Source organism: Lactuca serriola, chromosome 7, assembly GCF_051521515.1.
Source record: "Lactuca serriola cultivar US96UC23 chromosome 7, Lser_US96UC23_V15, whole genome shotgun sequence".
Classification (NCBI taxonomy): domain Eukaryota; kingdom Viridiplantae; phylum Streptophyta; class Magnoliopsida; order Asterales; family Asteraceae; genus Lactuca; species Lactuca serriola.
In genome coordinates, this window is record NC_136414.1 from 97,608,045 (window position 1) to 97,627,723 (window position 19,679).

General features: G+C 36.9%; 1 protein-coding gene across 1 annotated transcript; it reads left to right on the forward strand.

Annotated features, from left to right (window-relative positions):
- The first annotated feature begins 17,444 nt into the window (after window positions 1–17,444).
- On the forward strand, window positions 17,445–19,301 carry LOC145064248 (uncharacterized). The gene has a single exon (XM_079011731.1). The coding sequence runs from the start codon at window positions 17,445–17,447 to the stop codon at window positions 19,299–19,301; it is 1,857 nt and encodes a 618-aa protein (XP_078867857.1).
- The last annotated feature ends 378 nt before the right edge of the window (window positions 19,302–19,679 follow it).

The following is a 19,679-nucleotide window of genomic DNA, read 5'->3' on the forward strand; positions in this document are numbered from 1 at the left end:
ACGAGTTCCTGAAAAATCATGTAAAATGAATCGTCAACTACCCGAATACTTGGTGAGTTCACAGATTAAAAATAATAATGGTTTCATGAATAGAAATTAAAGTTTTCATGAAAGTTTCCATAAAGAAAAATATATTGCAAGAATGAGTAAATAAGTTTGTGTAAACAAAGTTCGTTGTCATCATGAGAGATAAAGTATGTTGCCCAAATGAAATGCAACATTTATATTCTCATGGGAAATAAAGTTCGTTGTCATAATAAACAATCAAGTTCGTTGTTACAAGGAGCAAACAAGTTCGTAGCTTCAAGGAACAAACAACTTCATTGCTAAGACAAATAAATAAGTTTCTAGTAACAAAACTTCATTGTAATAATGAGAAACAAAGTTTATTGCTATAATAAGTAACAAGTTTCTATGTATATGAGAAAGCAATGAGTTCACAACCAGGCCTATGATTGATGCCCTATCAAGAACTATTCTCTTCTTTCCATATATCAATATGATATCATGCACTCAGGCAATCATGCGAGTGAGGAGTTATCAATTTCTAATAGCGCTATCCACAATGACCATTGGCTCAAAGAGTTAATAGTTGGAGTAAAGTGCAAGGGACTTAAGATGATAAGGTCTCATGTTTCAACTTGCATAAACATACATAAAAAAATATAGAAATCTAGTTAGATACAAATTAATTTAAATACAATGAACAATAAATGGGTTTTGGAAATGCTTTTCCACCCCAAAACATAAAAACCGAAAAAAAGGGAGTCGTGAATACTCAAAATGCATTGAGATGATGAAAATGATGCCTTGACATAAGTTCCACTTGTACCACTACTGATTTCTACAATAATGGAATACACTAGTCAGTCTCTAATCTTAATCTAACCCTAGTATACTTAACATCTACAACATAATTGTGCCAATATTGTTTAAAAGTTAGGCTTTGTATAAGTTGCAAATACTTTTCTGAAATTCAGATTTCTATATACCAAATGACTTATTAACATTTGCAATTGACAAATGCCATTTTGTGTTATTGTATGTAATGCATTTTAGCACTTTTGGAAGGACTTTACTACCTACTAAATCAAATCAGTTCTGAAAATTTCCAGACCTTACATTTTAGTTCTAACTATAATTTATAACCCTCTTGTAATTTTTCATGATTTTTAAATACGTTTAACTATTTTTCCACCATTTAATTCCTTGAAAACATCATAAAATCATGAAAAATAATAAACAGTTAATAAAAATTCCGACCATTTTTTTAAAACTGTTATACAATGTATATAAACTTGGAAAAGTACTCAAAATGATTTTCAAACAATTTAACCCGATTTTATGATTTTTGTGTGTTTATTCTAACAAAAATATAGATAACTTGGAAACAATTTTTAAAATTTCCCAAATTTCTTGTACTAGTGTTTTTGACATATAAAAGCTTGGAAAAAATATAAAAGTTGGTTTCCAAATAGTGTATATATTTTCTTTGTTTTATTCACTTAAATAAGCATTAAATAATGAATAATTATTAAATAGTAAACAAAAATTACCAAACATTTTGTAAAGTTCATATACAGAGTACATAAACTGGGAAAATTATCAAAATTGACTTTCATAAAATGGAGTATGAGTTTTGGATTTATGTACATTTAATGTAATAATTATAGAATAAATAGCAAATGGATTCAATAATTCTTCAAAAGTTTTACAAAATTATTAATTGATGTATGCAAACTGGGAAAAATATCAAAACTGGTTTTTGAACAACATAACTTGTTTTTTAGATTTGTGTGTATTTATTTTATTAAAATTTTAAAGTAAATACTAAAATGTTTAGAAAACTGCACAAACTTTTTATGTGTAGCTAAACTATAATGCACGATGTTATGGAAATTTATTATTATTTTTAGAATAGTTTAACTATTTTTCGCTGATCTATTCTCATTAATGAGCATGAATTCATGGACAATTAGTGAGCAATAAGAGAAATTCATTAAGCTTTTTATTCACGATTAATATGTATTATACGATATTCTAGTAAGGTTTTATAAATTTTGGACACGTGTAGATATTTATTAAAAATTTCACCCCTTAAACCTTCATTAAATCGGGATAAATAATAAATACTCATGGAAAAATCTATGAATTTTTGCATGGAGTCTTTATGATATCCAAAAGATTCGAAAATTGTTAAATATGGATTAGGACATTGATAAATTAATTTTACTATTTATTTTTCATCCACAAAAATAAATTTGAAATCAATAGAAGACAGTCACATAAATGCATGAAACTTCATGAAATGTTTTAATTAGTATATGGGTAATATCAGAAGTTTTCCAAAATTTATTGAACAAAAAAGTATTTTATGTGAATTATTGCTATATTTTCTTGCAATAATAATAATAATCCGAGAAATTAAGTTATCTTCTAAAAATTTGCATAACTACTCATTTTGTTGCTGGGATTCTAAGAAAAATCAGATTTGAGCAGAAAAGAAGTTTTAGATATTTATTTGTTAATAAATCCTTTATGAACATCGTTGAAAGCTTTTAGCAACAATCCTTGATCATCTAGCATCTAAGCTTGAAGATCATTACATGCATGTTGGTTTGTAGACCAATCATGAGTTTGAAATGTTCAAAAGTCATCATTGAAAGAAAACCTATGGTGCATGTGGTGGTTTTCCACCAAAACTTGTAGAAAAGTGCATTATGTTGATTTTGACTTAGGTTTTGGTCATGGGACTTCACCATTTACAACATGCATATTGTTTTTGGGTGAAATCATACCACCATCATCACTAAAACCGACATTCATGGTTATGAACATGAAGGTTCATAAATAATGGTGCAGAAGAACAAGAAAATGTAAGAAAACATGTAATCTTTGAAGGTGAAGTAAAGAAAATGTAAGGGATTCGATTTTACCTTGATGTATAACATTAGATGATGAATATTCTTTACGTAAAATGATGTCCTTGATTAATTATTTTCGTGGGTCATAGAGAGGGGAAAGAATGAGGGTTTTAGAGAGAAGGAAAGAGAGAAAAGAGAGATTTTATCTCTCTGGATAGCTCATCTCCCTCGTCATGTCGTTGGGGTTATACTCCACTAAAATCGTCCACCAACATATCGAGACTCATGCAAACTCATGAATTATCGACCGAAAAATCTAGCCCACAAATTCTGCTTTTAACTTCGTATTGTCTAAAGAGGAGGAGAGAAGTTTTTAGAGAGAGAAAGATAAGGGTGGAGTGTCAGAAATGAGGGATGTGCTGATGATTTTGGGAAGAGATGTATAGGAGGAGAGAGGCCGAATTTATTAGGTGTAATATCCCTTACTTTTTCTTTTATCTTTATAAAATTTAAATCTTTTATAAAAATATCAAATATTTATAAAAGATGCAACTTAACCAAGTTTTTACGAATAAAACTCTTGATTTTTTTAGACTAATAATTAGGGATATATGTTGAATATTTTAACTTATATCTTCATTGATTGTATTTCAATGTTTTAAATTTTTTTCCTACGATGTTATTATATGTTTCATAACCATTTTTATAAATTTTGATATTTGATTTATAAAAATTAAGAATTTTAGGCTTTTAGGGTTTTAAGGAGTTTGTAATTCTTTGGATATCAAAATAAATTGAATCTTTAAGACTTCAAATTATTTTTGTGTTTCTTAACTTTTATTCAAGTTAGAAATAATATTTGTAATTTATTTTTCTCGGTTTATTTACATTCTGTATAGTGGTTTCGAGATTCAAGCGAATTTGATGAATGAAGTATACTAGTCCAAGTTTCAACTTTGACTTAAGCTTCTATGAACTCGATACTAAGATACTCACCATTAAGCTGTGGTGTCCTATGTAGCATCAATTGTGAAACAATCCCGCATTCCTTATCTTAGTCAAGGAACTCGATACTAAGATACTCACCACCCCGATCGGATTAGAGGATCTGTATCTTCCTGCCCAGCTGATTCTCCATTTCTTGTTTAAACTCTTTAAATTTCTAAAAGGTTTATAACTTATGATTGATTAAGTAGACATAGCCATATCTACTATAATCATTAGTAAAAGTCATATATAAGTGGTTAGCATTCCAGTGTGGCAGTTCTGAAGGGCCCACACACATCGGTGTGTATGAGATCCAGGAAACCTTCACCCCTTTCACAAGTACCAGTGAAGGGTGATTTATTCATCTTTCTAAGTAAACAAGATTTGCAGGTGTCATCTGACTTTAAGTCGAATGACTCCAAAATTCCAGCCTTTTGGAGTTGTCCTATGCGCTTCTTGTTGACATGTCCAAGACGACAGTTCCACAATCATGCTTTAACAAATTAATTGGAAGAATAGATATGCAACACATTATTTCCTAAGTTGTCTAGAACATTTACAGTTTCATATACACCATTACAAGGTAATGCTTTAAAATAAAAAACACCATTATAATAAGCATTTATAGCACCAATTTCATTATCAAATGAAAAACTATAGCCTTATTTGTACAAACCATGAAAGGAAATAATATTTCTCGCCATATCAGACGAGTAGCGACAAATATTCAAATCTATTTCTAACCCACTACTAAGCAATAAAGAGTAAACTCCAATCTTGGTGACAGGTGAAACATTCCTATTCCCCATGATCAAGTTTATCTTCCCGTGCTGCATATCCTTACTTCTTTTTAGGCCATGCACATCAGAACAAATGTGAAATCCACAACCTGTGTCAAGAACCCAAGAGTTAGAATGTGATGAGTTTTTAGATTGAATAATATAAATACATGCATGGGTGGCCTTAACCTTCCCATCTTTGATATCCTGCAAGTATTTGGGGCAGCTTCACTTCCAATGCCCTTTTTCATGACAGTAAAAACACTCTGCTTCTTAGGAATGGAAGACGAAGCAGCAGAACTAGCCTTGGTCCCACTTGAAGAGGATCCATGAAGATACTTTTCCTTGCGGCTCTTTGAGGGAGCCTTCCCCTTCTTCCTTTTTCTCTGTCCAATTGCCAGAATAAAGGCATTTGTGGTAGGAGTAGAAACGACATTTTTACCTTTCAGACCACTTTCAACAGTCCTCAAAAGCCCTTGAAATTTGAGAAGTGTGACCTCCTCTTTGTTCATATGATTGGTCATGCGGATCTGATCATAACATGGAGGTAAGGAGTGTAGAATGATATCTATGACCCACTCCTTAAGGAAGTCAACATTTAACTTTAGCAACTGGTCCACAAACCTTTGCACTTTCTGTAAGTGGCCTGTGATGCGTTCACCATCCTTCATCCTTGTTGTTATCATGGAAGAGATGATTTTATACCTCTGTTGATGAGCACTCTCTTGGTATCCTTCCATCAGGTCCTGGTTCATCTCAAAAGGGTAAAAGTCCTCATAGGAATTTTGGAGTTCAGCTGTCATGGTGGCCAACATGATACAAGACACCTTGGTGGCATCCTTCTCATGAGTCCTAAACTCAGCGATCACCTCAGGAGTAGCAGAAGACTCATTGATTTCCTAAAGCTCCTTGTCGAGGACATGTGCCTTGTTCTCATAGCGAGTATTGTTGGGTCAAAAATATGGTTTATACTTTGTTTTTCTAGGAAAATATAGTTTTATGTAATGTTGTATGTGTTTGCGGTTTGTGTGTACGACCGTACACATGTGTACGGCCGCACACCCTGTGTACGTCCGTACACAGGGTGTGCGGATGTACACATGTGTATGGCTGGAGGTCCATATAAATAAAGGAGTGCATGTGGGAGTGTACGGTTAGAAAAAGAAGAGACGGATAGAGAAGAGAGAGAAAGTTAGAGAGAAGAAGTGTGTGAGAGAGAGAATCTATTGTAAGGAGCATCAATCATATCATCAATACATTAGATTCATCTTAATTCTTCTTCTCCTTCTCTTCTATTTGATCTGACATCATCCAATTGATTGGGATTCTGCACCATCAATTAGATCTGATTGATACACAAGCAATTTTGGGGACTTAGAATTGGTATCAGAGCTTTTTGTGCATAGAGGAAAACTATGAACAAATTTAATAAAATGATATCTAACTTTGAGAATGATTTGGGAGAATTAAAAATAAATCAATAATCAAACAAAAAATCAGAAAAATTCAAAAATAAAAAAAATATAAAATTAAAAAAAGTGTTATTTATCTTTTATTTTTCCAGAAAATATCAAAAATCCAAAAAAAAAATTTGTGTGCTAATTTTTCTTTTAGTTTTGTTTTGTCTTGAAAAGTGATTTCAGGCGTAGATGAAACTCGTGGAGACTGTATTGAAGATTTTCTGAGCCAAGGCTTCATCCGTGAGCATCGAAGAATTCTCATTCGAAGGAACAAGAAATGAAGATTATTCTTTCAACATTTATTTTGTCAACCCCAGAAGCAAGGTGAAGCTGAAATTGAAGATTATGTGACGGATTGCATTGAATCCTCCTCAATCAGTCTGCTGCTATCTTAAACCAACTTAAGTGATCCAGTAGATGATTTCTCTCCGTTCTTCTCTCTGAAGATTCTCAATCTGAAAGCGCTATCTTTCAAGAATCTCTACAAGATGCCTCCTTACCCAATGTATGTTTAGATTCAAATCTTGAAGAAAAGCCCAACTGCTCGAGATGAAGTCATTCATGAAGATTCTTCAATTTCATCTTGAAGCTGTGAAGAAACTGAAGATTAAATCTGAAGCCAAGCTCCCATTGAAGATTAACAAGAAAAAGCCAGCTACTTTTTAGGGGGCGTTTGTTGGTCCAATTAGAAAAGAAAGCTATAAACCAAGGGGGAGATTGTTGGGTCAAAAATATGGTTTATACTTTGCTTTTCTAGGAAAATATATTTTTATGTAATGTTGTATGTGTTTGCGGTTTGTGTGTACGGCGGTACACGTGTGTACGGCCGCACACCCTGTGTACGGCCGTACACAGGGTGTGCGGCTATACACATGTGTATGGCTGGAGGTCCATATAAATAGTGGAGTGCATGTGCGAGTGTACGGTTAGAAAAAGAAGAGACGGATAGAGAAGAGAGAGAATGTTAGCGAGAAGAAGTGTATGTGAGAGAGAATCTATTGTAAGGAGCATCAATCATATCATCAACACATTCGATTCATCTTAATTCTTCTTCTCCTTCTCTTCTATTTGATCTGACATCATCCAATTGATTGGGATTCCGCACCATCAATTAGATCTGATTGATACACAAGCAATTTTGGGGACTTACAAGTGACCATCCTGATGTTCCCAATCCAATCATTAAAGTTGGAACCATCATTGATGACTCTCCCACACAAGTTCATGAGACAGAAGGAGCTAGTAGGGTTTGAGCCAAAAGCAGTGTTGGAAGACATCTGAAAAGAATGAAAGACAATGTTTAGATTAGATAAAGAGTCCTTAATATAACACCCAAAATGAAATATTAAGGCTAGGACCCAACACAATATTTTATAAATTGGAAGAGCGATGTCGTAATCCAACGTGCAAAATTTTTGAAGGTAGGTAAATGATGATTTACCAATTTCCACCATGAAAAACGAAATTGTTATTAAGTTTTAATAAGTTTGAAACTCCTAGATCCTTTGAGATTCATTGAACAACTCAATGACATGTTTAAATTTGAATTATGCCCTTCAGGTTTGTGACTGGGATACCGAGGATCACAAACAATGTGTGAATAACCATGCAAAATATGCTTGGTACTTTCGACTTTATCACCCAATCAATTTGCTGGTTAACTACACACGCTCCATTGATCTTATGATAAACATCGAGTCACCCTTTGCCACCCTTACTAGTCCAAGTTAATGTGTCAGCTAACTACACACTCTCCATTATCGACTTGACAAGGTGCAAAGTGTAATTTTCATGGATTAGCATCAATGTCACATTTTCCTAAAGTAATTAACATTGGTAATTTAATAAAACATTTAGTTACTTTATTATTATCATTATACTTAATGAGAATTATAGTCCTATCCTACCTGTTTAGCTAACGACCATCCACCAGTAAAGGAAGCGGTGGGTGAGAGTGGACACTCATTAAACTGCCATTTTATAGGCAATAACCTTATACCCCTTTATAGACCGGCTTCGTAAATGAGGCCTACTAACGGTAAGACTGATTTGATCTTATATATATATATATATATATATATATATATATATATATATATATATATATATATATATATTATTAAACTTATAATACCATAAAGTATAAGGGTTGAATTTTAAACTTTAAAATTCTAGGTTTTGGAATTAAAGTATTCTTAAGTGAATTTACAAATTCCAAAACTTGAGGGAAAGTTTTGAAACTATTTAAAATCTTTCATTTCTATAACATATGAGTTTAATAATCTCTTAGAAGAAAAACCATTCATCTTCCATAACTTGAGGACAAGTTATGGAGTCCATTAAAACATTTAACCAATTATTTTAATTAACACAATAATCAAACAATTATACATGATTAAATTAAACTCATATGAACAAGATAATTCATATCAAACAAATTTCATGAAATTAGCCTAATCGTATAAACTAATATAAAACATGAAACTTTGACAATTGTCTTTGAAATTGGATGAGCACAATCATTACCACATAAAAAACAAGTTTATTTTTTCAAAAACAGTTTACTAATGATTCTAGTCCAATTCTGCCTTTAAAACTCGAAATTCTACATTCTAGAGCACCAACTCATCGAGTGCATGAACTAACTCAGTGAGTTGGTCAGTTTTTAGGGTGGACTCGGCGAGTTCACTTTCCATAAAGCAAAAAATCAATTTTTCCAAGCTTTGAAAGCATGTAGCATAATGTATAATGGAAAGCAAACCTAGGCACTGATACCAGCAAAGGGTTTTGAGTATTCTAACACTCCTATGGTGTACATGCAACCCTACATGCCTTGGATCTATGTTTTCTCTATTATACATGCAAACTTTCAATTTTCCAAGGCATCATCCTAACTAGCATACTATGGAGTATATACATAACAAAAATCTAGTTAGATGACTTACCTTTCTTGTAGCTTTAAAACCTTAAGCCTTTAAGAGCCTAGCACCCCAAGTGTGATGCCTCAAATGCTTCACACAACACCACCAACAATGGAGAATTGAGAAGAGATTATCTTGCACACACAAAATCGGCTAGCCCTCTTGTATCTCACTTAAGTGCCAATTTTGGTAGCCTTAGGGTCTCTTTTTTTGGTAGCCTTAGGGTCTCTTATATAATGTGCATGACCTTACATATTCCTCATGCTCCATGGGTTTAAAACCTCCATGGATCATCCATGGGTTGTCACATGGGTTTAGCCTAACATAAGGAATCATGGATCATTGGCCCACACCATAAGAATGAATGATTTACCAAATCAACCACTTATATTTAATTAGTCTCTTTTGATCACAAAATTAATTCCAAATTAATTCTTGATCAATACTAGTTAAATAATATGATTTCATATTAATATATTAGAACTTATATTATATTAATAAATCATGAATAATGTCTTCTCAATTGTCCATCCTTCAAATTGTTACGGTGCCATGCAACCCAAATGGACTATGCTACTCTCGGGTCAAGTACATACCAATTATAGTTATGGGGCTTAGACACTAAATCCAAGATTTTATTCTCTCTAACTTTATTTATATGCTAGTTTTGATATCTATATTCTATGTCTTTTGTTTAGGATCGTTCCATGTGAACGACATCTCAGTACTGGTATTATTTAATTCAGGGGCTACCCGATCATTCGTATCTCTTGCACATAGCAAGAGGTTTGCTGAGACTTCAGGTACGTTAGATTGTCCTTTAAAGGTTGAGATTGCAGACGACTGATCCATCCGGGCATCAGAGGTTTATAGAAATTGTGTCTAGAGGATGTATGATGAGCGTTACCTCATGGATTTTGTTTCCATTCCTTTCCGTGGGAACAAGGTCATCATAGGCATGGATTGGTTGAGCCCTAATGGGGCGGTGATCGACTGTGAGCAGCAGTTGGTTCGGGTCAGGACCCCAAGTGGAGGAGAGTTTGTCATTCAGGTTGAGAGACCGCAACGTGTATCGTTCATGTGTTCAGCCATGAGAGACAAATGCTACCTTCATCAGGGGTTGTACAGGTTTCATCGTCTACGTTATAGATAGCCGAGAGGGGGGTAAATGTGGCAGTTGTGTGGGAGTATCTGGATGTGTTCTCAGACGAATTTCCTAGGATACCTCCAGAGACACAAGTGGAGTTCAGGTTTTACCTAGTTCTGGGTGCAGCTCAGATAGCCAAGGCGCCGTATTGGTTAGCTCCTCCCGAGACGTAGGAGTTGTCTACACAGCTGCAGGAGCTGTTAGACAAGGGATTTATCAAGACGATCAGTTCACCTTGGGGAGCCCCAACTCTGTTTGTGAAGAAGAAGGATGGGTCTCACCGGATGTGTATAGACTACCGGGAGTTGAATAAGGTAACGGTGAAGAACCGTTACCCACTTCCGAGGATTGATGATCTCTTCGAACAGCTTCACGGGACATCTTGGTTTTCCTAGATCGATTTGCATTTAGGTTATCACCAGATGAGAGTGAGAGATGAGGATGTACAGAACACTACTTTCCGGACTCACTATGGCCACTATGAGTTCATGGTGATGCCATTTGGGCTCACCAATGGTCTTCCGCGTTCATGGATCTCATGAACCGTGTATGCAGACCGATGTTGGATTGGTCAGTAATAGTCTTTATTGATGATATCTTGGTTTATTCTAAGACACATGAGATGCATGAGGAGCACATGAGGGAGGCGTTGGAATCTCTGAGGAGAGAAAAACTTTTCGCAAAGTTCACCAAGTGTGAGTTTTGGTTGCATGAGGTGCAGTTTCTGGGGCACCTCATCAACCAAAATGATATACTGGTCGATCCAGCCAAGGTCGAGTCTGTGATGAGATGGGAGGTTTCGAGGTCTCCATCCGAGATTCAGATCTTCCTCCGTTTAGCTGGCTAATATCGGAGGTTCATTCAGGACTTCTCCAAGATAGCGGTGCCCCTGACTCAACTGACCAAGAAGCCGGTGACTTTCCGCTAAGGGCCTAAGCAACAGATGACCTTTGAGACTTTGAGGCAGAGGTTGTGCAAGACAACATTCTTAGCTGATCTTAGCCATGCCCGAAGGAGAGAGCTTTCCATGTGAGCTTGGATGCTACAAAGGATGCATCAGATGTCACTTCACGTACCTTTCTTGTAAATAGATTTCCTGCCAATATATTGTTTGATTCCAGAGTAAATTACTCCTTTTTTATCACATAAATTTAGTGGAAGACTAGCATTTCCTACAAAAAAATTTGATAATGCTCTAGTTATAGAAGTTGCTACTGGCAAATTACTCCTTTTTTATCACATAAATTTGGTGGAAGACTAGCGTTACATGAGGAGATGTTACCCATTGGATTGAATGGTTTCAACATCGTATAGGGAATAGATTTGGCTTAGCGCCAATGATGCCGAGATACTGTAGAAGAAGAAGATAGTGAGGGTAAATCCGCCTGGAAAAGAGACATTTATGGTATACGGGGAAAAATGCAAAATAAATTTTGGAATCATTTCCCTGATGAAGGACAGAAAATGTTTATGTAAAGGATGCACATCATACCTAGCATTTGTAATCGATGCTAAGAAGAAGAAGAATGAAATGCAAAGTATACCAGTGGTGTGTGACTATTTGGAAGTCTTTCTCGAAGATCTTCATGGATTGCCCCTTAATAGACAAGCAGATTTTTAATAGACTTATTTCCTTGATCTACACCAATAGCAAAAGCACCATACTGATTAGCACCGTCAGAGACGAAGGAGCTTATGACGCAAATCCCGGAGTTGTTGGATAACAATTTCATTAGACCTAGTTCATCACCCTGGGGAGCTCCGGTGTTATTTATAAAGAAAAAAGATGGAAGCATAAGGATATGCATAGACTATTGAGAGTTGAACAAGGAAACAGTGAAGAACAAGTACCCACTACTAAGGATTGACGACCTGTTTGATCAAGTGCACGGTTCGAGCTATTTCTCAAAGATCGATCTTTGGTCAGGATATAATCAACAGAAGGTGAGAGAGCAGGATATTGAGAAAACCGCATTCAGAACAAGATACAAACACTATGAGTTCTTGGTTATTTCATTTGGACTAACCAATGCTCCAAAAACATTCATGGATTTGATGAATAGGGTTTGTAAACCATTCCTCGATAAATATGTGATAGTGTTCATAGACGACATTATGGTTTACTCAAAGAGCCAACAGGAGCATAGCAAGCACCTACAAGAAGTGTTAGAAGTTTTAAACAAAGAGAAGTTGCAAGAAAAGTTCTCCAAATGTGATTTTTGTATTCGAGAAGTCCAATTCTTGGGTCACGTGGTTACCCAACAAGGGATAATGGTTGGCCCAACAAAGATTGAAGTTGTGATGAAGTAGGAACGACCGAAAATTTCCATAGAGATCCAAAGATTTCTAGAATTAGCTGGGTATTACCGAAGGTTTATCCAAGGCTTTTCTTCGATAGCTGCTCCATTGACAGCTTTGAACCATAAAGGAGCTACGTATACTTGCAGCAAGAAGCATGAATAAGCATTCAAGAAGCTAAAAAAGAAGTTGTTTGAAGCACCGATTCTTTCCTTACCTGACAGAGTTGAAGACTTAGCAATTTATAGTGATGCATCCGTAGTTGGGTTAGGTTATGTTCTGATCTAGAGAGATAAGGTGATAGCATATGCATCGAGACAATTGAAAGAACACGAAAAGAATTATCCCACTCATGATTTGGAGTTCGCAGCGGTAATATTCACACTAAAGATATGGAGGCATTATATTTATGGCACAAAGTGCAAACTTTTCAGTTATCATAAGATTATTTAGTATCTCTTTAATCAGAAGGAATTGAACATGAGACAACGATGTTGGCTATAGTTGTTCAAAGATTACGACTGTGAGATACTTTACCACCCTGGTAAAAAAATGTTGTCGCTGATGCTCTAAGTCGAAAGGTAAACCTTGAAAGGAAAATGCCAAGAGCATTAAGAATTGAAGTTGTCTCGATGATTGTGGAAAGCATTAAGAAAGCTCAGGAAGAAGCATCGAAGAAAAATGACCAAAAGGAAGAACGTTTGGGCAAAACGTTATTGTTCGGTACAAACAGTCAAGGATTGAAGGTATTCCAATATAGGATTTGGGTACCTAATATGGCAGGGATATGAGATCTTCTAATGGAAGAAGTTCACAAGACCATGTACTCGATTCATCCCGGCAGCACAAAAAATTATAGGGATCTGAAACCCTACTACTGGTGGCGAACGATGAAGGTCGATGTTGCAAAGTATGTGTCCGAATGTGTGATATGTGCGAGGATTAAGGCACAACATGAGAAACCATACGGTAGTTTAGAACCTTTACCTGTACACACAGGTAAAGGGGAAGACATCAACGTGGACTTTCTCACTAAACTACCCAGAACGAAGAACGGTCACGATATGATTTGGGTGGCCGATGATCGACTCAATAAGAGTACACACTTCAGAGCAACCAATGAAAGATAGTCTATGGATAAGCTTGCAAATGCTTACATGAAGGAGGTAGTAAGACCACACAGTTTTCCTTTAACAATTGTATCAGACCGTGATAGTCGTTTCACGTCATGGTTTTGGAGGAGTTTACAAGAGGAATTGGGTACGAAGTTGTATTTAAGTAAAGCTTACCATCCACAAACCGATGATCAGAGTGAAAGAACGATTCAAATGCTTGAAGATATGCTAAGAGCATGTACCCTATAGTTCCAAGGTAACTGGGATGAAGACTTACCTCTAGTAGAGTTTTCTACAATAATGGTTTCCACTCGAGCTTCAAGATGGCACCTTATCAAGCCTTGTATGGAAAGATGTGTCGTACACTGTCTTGTTGGATTGAGGTTGAAGAAAAGCAATTTATGGGACCCGAGATAGTCCATCACACTGCTGAAAAGCTAAAAGTGATTATGGAAAGGATCTTAGCATTTCAGGATCGTCAAAAGAGTTATGCAGACATGAAGCGACGACCAATGAAATTTGATGTTGGAGATTCGGTTTTGGTTAAAGTAACCGTTTAAGGGACTTATAAGATTCGGAAAGAGGGGAAAGTTGAGTCCAAGGTTTATTAGACCGCTCAAATCTCTTCAGCAGATTGGGAACCAAGCTTACAAACTAGAAATACCAGAAGAACTAGATGGTATTTATAACACTATCGATGTGTGTTATTTGCGGAAGTTCACAAGAGAAGTCCCTGACATAATTCCATTTTCAAAGTTAAGGACGGACAAAAATAAGAGGCTAATCGAAGAGCCTGATATGATTTTTGACCGTAAGACTAAGAAGTTACGACACAAGATGGTGGACTTAGTGCATTAAACCGAGAATGTGAATAAAAAGTGAATTTTTAATAAATTACTTTTTAGCCTTAGCAATCTAAATGAAATTCGTAGAATACATTAAACCGAGAATGTGAATAAAAAGAACATCCAAATCTAAATTCGTATGAGGAAGTTATGATGTTTCTAAGATTTCACATATGAGTATATAGCTCGAAATTCGAATTTTAGATCGATTCATTTTTAGCTGACACAACCTAAATAAGAATTGAATATATCATTAATAGGAGCTCAATGATAAAAATACAGACGAAAACGGAGTCTGTATGTAGAAGTTATGAATACTACACAGTCGTTTAACAGTGTAGTCTTCTCATATTGTTAAATTTAAAATTGGTCGAGAGTTAGCCAATGGAGTCAAAAGAAGCGTTGTACATATTGTCAATGTTGGGTCGTATTTTGTGTTGAGTCTATTGGGCTTGTTAGCTAGTCTAATATATATCTACGGTATGGGCCTATCCATCCGTGAGTTTTGTAGGGTTTAGTATAAATAGATGCTTGCATGCATCCTAGAAGAAAATGATTAGAAACGATTAGAAAAGGATTGTTCAGCATATTCATCGTTCTTATTTTTGTAACCCTAGAATCCTCTATAGTGGAAGTTCTCAGTCGAGCTCTGCTGCGGATCGAGTAATCTAATCATTCGACACATTTTGATTCATACTTGTGTTTTGTTTACTGTTTTTACGTTCATCGCTTACCTGTTACGAAGATCTAATCGATCAAAGAGTTATTTTATAACTCATCAATTGGTATCAGAGCAGGAGGCTGTGTAATTCATACACATCTTTTCTGTGAAAGAGTTTGCGATTAGGGTTATTCCTCATTAACTAATATTTATTGAGCCGTCATTCCATAATTGACGTAACTCAGCATTTATTTGTTTGCCCTAATATTACATATTACAAGTCTGATCTTTCAAACAGGTTTAATGATCAAGCATGGACGAGTCACAATCTAATCCCATCAACATCTCAAACAGCATTGGATCAACGACAAAGATTCCTATTCTTTACACCCAGGATTATGAAGTCAGGGCGCATCACTTTGAAGATTATGTCATCGGATCGGTAGATAATGGATACCTTATTTGGGAAGCAATCGTTTCTGGACCATTTGCTCACTCAGGAACGTCAAAAATCATTAAAACTCAGAAAGAGTATAATGATCTGCTAAAGGACGTAAAGGATGTTCCTCAAGACGAAAAGGAAAAGTTTCAGTGCAACATTAAAGCATTGAGACTGATTCGATTCGCTCTTCAATCAGATACATTCCGGTTGGTGAGTTCATGCAGCACCGCTAAAGAAATCTGGGATAGGCTGCGAGAGCTATATTCCACAGATGAAGATCTGGAGCATTCTATTCAGACCTTGCTTTTGTCTGAGTTTGGTGAATTTAAACAGAATTCTAATGAAAATGTTACTCAGACATTTGATCGCTTCAATCATCTTATTAGCAAGATAATCAAACACGATATAGAAAGGAAGCTGATTGAACAAAAAGTAACCTTTTTGAATGGCCTTAGATCCGAGTGGAGAGCGGTTGTGTCGACTATTAAAGCTCATGAGCAATTTAAATCTTATTCATTGGCAAAGCTGGTGGGGATTCTGAAATCCCAAGAAAAGATTGTTTTGCAAGAGAAAAATATGGTCTCTAGTTTAGGGTCCTTGGCCCTCCTGTCCAAAAGCAAAAGTGTGGTAGAAGATGAAGATCTCAACTTAGAAGACTGTGATCTTACTTCTGAAGACTATGCAATGATGGTGTCGAATCCAAAGAGGTTCATTGAGAAAAGGTTCCCTACCAATAAGAACCGAAATTGGCAGGGAAGCTACAGTTTTGAAAAGGATAGGGAGGAACCAAAGACAGAGGAACCAAAGAAAGAGGCGAAAGTTGAAGGAGATTCTGGTGTGAACTGCTACTATTATGAAGGAAAGAACCACTATGCCAAAGACTGTGTCCTAAAGAAAGCTGCTACTAACCCTTCGATGAATGCTTTAATTGTGCAGGGTTCGGCAGCGGATGATGTGTTCGGTGGCGTGCAGGTCTGGTCAACCGACTCAGAGGATGATGAAGTCAGGAAGCCATCTAATGGAAAGGCGTATGTTGCAAAACGTGATGAAAGCAGTGGGAAGTGTTTGATGGTGACAGATGTATCTCCAATGAGGGGATATAATACAGATGGTGGGAAAGAGGACACCAAGGAGCGAGAGGACTTATGCTTCACAACAAAACCTCTCAGTGTGCAGATTAATGAACTTGATTAATTGATCAAGAAGGTGCAATCCGTTTTTGTTTCATTCAAAGTCCCACAAAATTCATATGAAAAATAATTAAAAAGCTTAAATTCAAGAATCTCCAACCTAGATAGCAGTTTAACTCAAACACGGGTCACCAATTCTAACCCAACTGACCAAATAAGCAGGGTGTCTGATGCGGGCCCTAGTGTGGAGGATCGGGCCCTTGCGTTCCTAGAGGCCCACGATCATGTGACTAAAGGGGCTTCACGAAAATGGCCATAACTTTGGCTACGAATCTCCGTTTCGGGCCTACGACTAGTCAAATCGAAGCTTGTAGCAAGGAGCACGTCTAGATAAGTACCCGAAGGGGACTTACCCATTTTTGAGTCCAGAAATCGCTTTCTAAATGGAGTTATGAGCAATTTTGTTATTTTTCCTTAATTTTTGGGTTTTGTTTTTGGGTTTGTATTTGGCCCATGGACTTTTAGGGTTTCATTTTAATTTATGCTTCTTATTTAACTATTTTTGATGTAATTTGGATGGTCAATCATCAATTTTATGAACTTTTGATTTTCTCCCAAATTCTGTGTGGTAACCCAGATTTTGAAGCCAATCCAACGGTATTCGTAGAATCAACGTGGTTTTGAAGAGATTGTCCTGGCTATTCTTTTAGAATCAACAGGTTCATTCTTGGTTATCTTTGTGTTGTTTTTTTTGTGCTGCATCAATTGGTATCAGAGCCGAATTCCTGGTTCAAAATGCCTCCGAGGAGAAACAGGACGCCCGCTAATATTCATGAGCAAGAATTAGAAGAACGTATTATGGCACGAATGGAGGAGAGCATGGATCAAATGGTTGACCAACTGACGGATAGGATGGTCGAACTGATGAATCGAGGAGGGCAAAGGTCTCGAACACATTCTCAAGTGGAAGATGGTGACTTTGGGAACCCGTTCAGCTGCAGTTACGGTTCATATTCTGAAGATGATCTAGAAAGGCGGCCAAGGCGTGATCATAGAGGTGACAATAGGCGTTGGGAGGCCGGAATGAGGATTGATATCCCAGAATTCGACGGGGTCAGTTTGAATCCAGAGGGGTTCATCGACTGGTTGGCTACTGTTGAGGAAGTTTTTGAGTTCAAAGAAGTCCCTGAAAAAAAAAGAGTGTCATTGATTGCTACCAGGCTACGTGGTAGGGCATCTGCATGGTGGCAACAACTGAAACTAACACGAGACAGGCTCAGAAAGTCAAAGGTCGTGACTTGGAGGAAGATGAAGAAGTGTTTACAATCCAACTTCCTACCCCATAATTTTCAAAGGTTGATGTACCAACGGTTGCAAAATCTGAAGCAGGGTGCCAAATCAGTTGACGATTACACAACTAAGTTCTACCAATTGATTGCCCGAAATGATATTCAGGAGATAGAGGAACAACTCGTTGCTCGATGTATTGGGGGTCTACGGGTCCAAATCATGGACTCTGTAAATATGTTTGACCCGGTATCTATTTCTGAAGTGCACCAACGGGCGTTGGCTTTTGAGAAACAAAGTCGTCGGGTGGGCGGTTCGTCTTCAACTGCCAATATTGGAGGAAGTCCCGGGACGGGTGGTATGGTTCCCCGTGTTGTGCCTAATCAACATAGACCGACATCTAACAGTGTTGGACCAAATCCTAGGACAACTGTTAGTAGCAGCTTGAAGTGTTTTAGTTGTGGGGAGATAGGTCACCTACAATCAGAGTGCAAGAAGGTCGAAAAACGACATTTGTTTGCTGAGCAAGATGATTGGCAAAATGATGATGCCGGTGAAAATTACGAAGATCCCCCTGTGTATGACGAACAGCATCAATGCGAAGAGGAAGTTGTAACTAGAGATGTGGGGGTAAATTTGGTGGTAAGGCGGTCTTGTTTTACACCAAAAGTTGTTGGTGATGATTGGCTCAAACACAACATCTTTCAGTCGACATGTACTATTTTAGGAAAGGTTTGTACTTTTGTTATTGATTCAGGAAGTTGTGATAACCTTATATCTGAAGAAGCAGTTCAAAAGTTGGCTTTGAAAACAGAAAATCGCCCTAAGCCTTACAGGCTAGAGTGGCTTAAGAAGGGTGGCGAGGTCACTATATCTAAACGAGCCCTTGTTCAATTTTCTATTGGTACCACGTATAAAGATGATGTGTGGTGTGATGTGGTTGCTATGGATGCATGTCATTTGTTGTTGGGCAGACCTTGGGAGTATGATCGTAACATAGATCATAACGGGCGGACTAACACTTACAGTTTCTTGTTTGGTGGTGTGAAGATAACATTGGTTCCCAGTAAGCCAAATGAGCCAGTTCCGAGACCTTCGGGTACTCTACTAACCCTTAATCAGTTTGAAGACGAGTTGGATGCAGAAGGTGAAATTTTTGTATTGCTCGGGAAGGAAGTCGCTAAGGAGGTTGAAATTCCTGAGGCTAAGGTTCCTCTGCTCAAGGAATTTGCTGATGTTTTCCCTAATGAATTACCTGATGGTTTGCCACCTTTACGTGACATCCAACATCATATTGATTTACAACCAGGAGCTAAGTTGCCTAATAGGCCACATTACAGAATGAGTCCCGGAGAGCATGAGTAGTTGCGACGACAGGTGGAGGATTTGATTTCAAAAGGTCATGTTCGGGAGAGCGTGAGCCCGTGTGCTGTTCCTGCTTTGTTGACTCCTAAAAAGGATGGTACTTGGCGTATGTGTGTTGATAGTCGCGCCATCAATAAGATCACGGTGAGGTATAGATTTCCAATTCCTCGACTTGATGACCTACTTGACCAGATTAGCGGTGCCTCTATCTTTACGAAACTGGACTTGAAGAGTGGGTACTATCAGATTTGACTTAGGCCTGGGGATGAGTGGAAGACTGCCTTCAAGACTCGTGAAGGATTGTATGAGTGGTTGGTGATGCTTTTCGGTTTATCAAACGCTCCTAGTACATTTATGCGTGTGATGAACCAGTTGTTC